Consider the following 5,008-nt stretch of genomic DNA (forward strand, 5'->3'; position numbering starts at 1 on the left):
CCTATCCTCAGTCGACGACAGCAAGCCGTTGCCGCCGTCCCCATGTCCCCTTCTTGAAGGTAAAACCTTAAAGTTTTCTGGTGCAAAGGGTCTGCACTTTTTCTTGGTGAAAAATTCCAATCCAGATCGGAGGTAGGGGGCTGAGTTTTTGGGGCTCGTTTCCTAAGTCTGAGCCAAGGCAGGTTAGATCCAGAATCCTACCTCCTCTCTCTCTCATCGATCCGGATCTGGGCAACTGGGACCTCAAAAAAAAATCTCGATATTACATTCTCTCTGGGTTCTCCAAGAAAAATGTTGAATCTCTCATTTTTTGGGTGTCACCGGAATGGAAGGGTGGCGCTCGCGCCCCCATTGGTGACGTCGATTCAGATCAGTAAAGTGGCGCGACGACACGTTTCTGATTTCTAGGGCATCGCCTCAGTTCTGTTGGTCGGCAAGGGGCTATCTCCGAGCATGAAACACCGGATTCAGGGTTTGGGTGCCATTCGATCGAGGCAAAGATCTCTGCGGTCATCATCAACAGGTTGAATCTCTCAACTTATCGGCGAACCTCTTAAATCACTCTCATGGATAGTGACAGAGGGTTTTGAGCGCTTTGGAGAGAGAGAGAGACGGTAGAGAGAGGGGGAGAGGAAACAAAGAAGAGAGAGATGGAGAGTATGGATGACATGGATTAAAAAAATAGAATATAAAATGACATGATTAAAAAAATTAGAATTTAAATTACACTGTGTTATCAGGCGAGTCATGTCACATTTCTGGTGACCGAAAAATAGATGCGGGATATATTTGATAAAATCTTGATACTTTAAGGGTTTAGAGATCATTTCAAAACTGTCAGGGTATTTTTGATAAAACGGAAATAGTTTAAGGTTTAATATGATATTTACCCTAATAAAAAATGAATTAGCCTATGGTATATACTTTTATCTATTAAGTCAACCCTCAATATTTAATGCCCCCCTTACAATATCAGAACTATCCATAAATATCTTTTTTTCAACCAGTGTTATGCAAATTTTTACAAATTGACTTATTTCTAACTAATGTCACACACATTCCTATAATTTGGTGGAGCTATAAGATAGCAAGGGTCTCCAAAACATAATATTTAAAAACAATCCGGCTATATAATGTTAAATAAGAGATAATACGTGCAATGCACGTAAACTCTGCTAGTGTATATAAAAGAAATAAGATGAAAAAGAGAACATAATTAATATGCTTGTTTGAATAATCGTAATATTCACGCTAATTACTTAACATTTTGCAGTGATTTGTTATATTAATTATTAAATTTGTGTTATTTTTGCCATTTTTTTCTCTATTAGTTAATTTTCAATATTGAGTTTAAGTCAATTTTGTAGTTGAAATAAGATTGACAACTATAAAAGATGGAACGATTTTTCAAAAGAAACACAATATGTGCTTTTAACATACTTATTGTTGAATCAATGAAAATAAAATAAAATAGCTATGGAGTATATAGCAAGTGATAGAGCCAAATCTTGAGCCCATTACGATTCCAAAAACGAACTGTATGAACTACCCAAAAAATAATTGAGTTGGGGGGATATCGCCCTGAATCTCATGCAAGTATCTTGAGGCTCATACTCGAACAAATTAATCCAGCCTCCCTGTCGAAAATTCCTGAATTCGCCACTCATTCTGTTTCGCTGTTATGTATAGATAGATTCGAAGTGCATTGTTCTTCATTGCTGTTATATAGAGAGAGTGATGTTCTTGGAAAAAACTGGAAGCCTCTCAAGGTACGTTCGTGTCGCTATTAAGATATTTTCGTTTTAAAGACTTGGAATACAAAGAGTCGAACCATATCAATGTCGATTGGTCTTCACTTTGTAAAAGGACAAAAATGGAAGAAATATCGGAGCCGTAGACGACGACTCGTGTGGATAAGTCTGTCAACGCGGCCAAGACTCGATTCTCCATCAACATCAATCATTAACTAACTCAGTTTCATTAAAATTAATACTATATGCAAGAGCGAATAACTCCTAAACTCAAACAAAGAGAAGCAGAATTAAATCGAATCGACAGAGTTAGCTTTGAGCTCATGCTTTCACGTAACTGCTCCCAATCATACGATGAATATCGGAGCATGGTGCAAGCGAAACTTGATTCAACTACGCCGTGGATAGGCGTGTATATTGCAGCAGCCTCTGCCGCCTGTACGTTTTCAATGATGGCTGATGCTATCATTGGTTTCCGAAGCAAAAAGTATTGGCTTCCATGTAAGTATTTCTCTCTCAACGCATTCTCCTTGACTCTATTAGCCGTGACCATGAAGCTGCCCGTAGATCTAACTAGCATCGACCTCAACGTCAAAGATAAACTCCCGAGGATTAGTAGCCTCGTTTTGATGTGTGCCGGTATTAGTCATTTCATGACATCTTTGGGCTCCATGGAGAATAATGAAATTCTGCTCAACATAGCCGCTTTAGGCATTCTCGTCATCACTATCGCGGGGAACGTGTGCATTCATACACTTGAGAGGCGTTCCTTCCCTAATGTGCGAGATATGTTGCTTGAACAAGTTGCATCCGCTATGATCATGCTCCTCGTGCTCGCCACGTTGTGCTCTTTGGCCGTCATGGTTCCGGGCGCCAGAAGATACATGCAACTCAAGTATAATGAGATGCATAAATCTGTTTCAAATAGAGAATTAGAGTGGGGAAGAACTAGTATTGATGAGGTTGGAGTATTGGTGAAAGGGTATTGGGTGATGGCAGAAACAGGCAGCCCCCAGTTTGTGGTGGCAAGGTCTGCCATTTCTTCTGCTTCGGGTCTCTTGTATCTTTTGGCAGTTGTAACATTTGCAGTAGCTGTAACTCTGACAACAGCTTCTCCCAACAGGTCCAGTTTGGCCTATTGTATACATGTTTCAGAATATAACTGGTCTGTCATCGGTATTGGCAAAGTTCAGAGTTTGGGAGTGATGGTTGGAAGTATTGCTCCTCTCTCAAGATGGTTCGTTGCTTCATGGTTGAAGATTTCAGAGATGGAACGAAAGAGCTTGGAAGACGAACTCAAGGTTGACAAGTACTGGACTTGGAGGCTGCTAGAGTGGAGGGATACATCACCTCCGTTTCAAATTCAAAACCGCGTGTGCAAGAAGCTACTTTGTGATGCAGTAAAGTTCGTTCTGAATTTCTGCATTGGAGCTCAGATTCTCTTTGTTTCATCTGCCAAACTAGTTCTATTCCTCTCTGCTCGATTTGGGAGTGCAGTTTTCTTGTGTTTCTGCAAGAATTTAAAGAGGCCTGATTCAGTGGGAGCAGAAATGGATTTTAGCAACTATGTTCTTGTACTTGAAGGTGAGCCACAGTTGCCTGATAAAATCCTCAACAACATCTGCAACGAGGCGGATAGGCTTATCCAGATAGGTGAAAAGAAGCAGCCCAAGAATCTGATCCGACTTCTGAAAAAATCTGCCAACTTCAATGGGGTGGGACAGTTTGACAGCAGCCAAGTTCCAAGCTTGCATTCTCAAGAACCTCCCAATTGCTGGTCTCTGCCCCTGGTGACTTTGACAACCATTTCAGTTGCACTTGCGAATGTTGCAGATGACGAGGCTAGCCAGTTATTGGCTAGTGTTAGTGAGGGCTTGTCCATTGTGAAGCTCATCGAGAAAACTCTAGACAAAAACGGGGAGTTGGAAAGCATCAGAAAAGCAGCAGACGTGGTTTGGGTCGGAGTTGAAGTATACGGAAAATGGGATTATAAAGATCTGAAGAGCGCGAGCGTGAGAGGCGCAACCAACAAGGAAACACTGCTAAAGCTCTCAGACATTGCAGGAAAGATTGTGACAGATTTCATGGCTCAAACGAGAGATGCTGTGATGCAGAACCCTCTAAACTGGCCAGTTAGAGTCATAGCTGCAAACTCAATGTATAGGATTGCTGAGACGATGTTGGTAGGAATGGAAGATGAGGAGGAGGAGGAGGAGGTATTTGAGAGAATATCCATGAGCATCTCAGAAATAGTAGCAGCGTGCCTCACCAATCTAGTGCGAGTCATTCAGTTCAAGTGTCACACAAACGACGTCAAAGAAAGGCAAGAAAGCGTGAGGCGAGCAGCGATTCTTCTGGGCGAGAGTAAAGAGATACTTGAAATTCTGCAGGAGCGTGAGCTACCGAGTTTGGATATGGAGAGAGCTGCTAATATTGATGAGTGGAGGAGGGCATCCATGGTGATGGCGCTGGATATTGAAAATCCTTGAGCACCATCAACTGTCAATGCAACAATACTCGGGTACTAGCTAGTATTTAACTGTTGCTTATCTATTTTTTTTTTTAGTGCATTTGGATTTCAGTTACGTACAAAACATGTTCTCATTAATTGTGGTTATAATTTATAGTGGAACGTCTCGAAACTAATTTATAATATATTGAAACTATATAATTTATGAAATTTTTGTAATTTTATAAATATATTATACCCCTTTCGTCCCAACAAAAATGCTACATATTTTTTTTGGGGTCGTCCCAATGAAGATGCTACATTTCTAAATATGGAAAAAATAAAGGATTTTAATTGTATAATTACAACTAATTAATCACTCCCTTATTGTCTTCTCTCTCCTACTTTATCACTTTATTGCCTTTTCTCTCATACATTATCACTTTTATACTACACATTTAAAACATTAATCTACAATTTCTTAAAGGGTAAAGGTGCAAATTAGTCCCTAAAGTAGACCCCCCTAGAGCGTTTAGCCCCCCACACTCGACTTTGGTACAAATACCTCCCCTATAGTACATAAAAAATATGCAAATAAACCCACGAAGAAAACGGACTTCTAACACCGTTTCCTTGATTTTTTTTTCATTTATTTTGTAGTGGGTCCCACCTTCAATTGAATCTAATTTTGTTCGCGATGCTCTGATTTCGATTGAATTTTGTGATTTGGTTCGGTTTTTGCCTTTGATGTGCCGCATCTGCGATTTTGATGAATCGATTTGGAAGAAATGAGTTTTTCGTTCAGATC

The 5,008-nt window shown here is 40.2% G+C and overlaps 1 protein-coding gene across 1 annotated transcript; it reads left to right on the forward strand.

Annotated features, from left to right (window-relative positions):
* The first annotated feature begins 1,996 nt into the window (after window positions 1–1,996).
* On the forward strand, window positions 1,997–4,240 carry LOC131023306 (uncharacterized). The gene has a single exon (XM_057952853.1). The coding sequence runs from the start codon at window positions 1,997–1,999 to the stop codon at window positions 4,238–4,240; it is 2,244 nt and encodes a 747-aa protein (XP_057808836.1).
* Window positions 4,241–5,008: the final 768 nt, after the last annotated feature.

Source organism: Salvia miltiorrhiza, chromosome 4 (genome assembly GCF_028751815.1).
Source record: "Salvia miltiorrhiza cultivar Shanhuang (shh) chromosome 4, IMPLAD_Smil_shh, whole genome shotgun sequence".
Lineage (NCBI taxonomy): Eukaryota > Viridiplantae > Streptophyta > Magnoliopsida > Lamiales > Lamiaceae > Salvia > Salvia miltiorrhiza.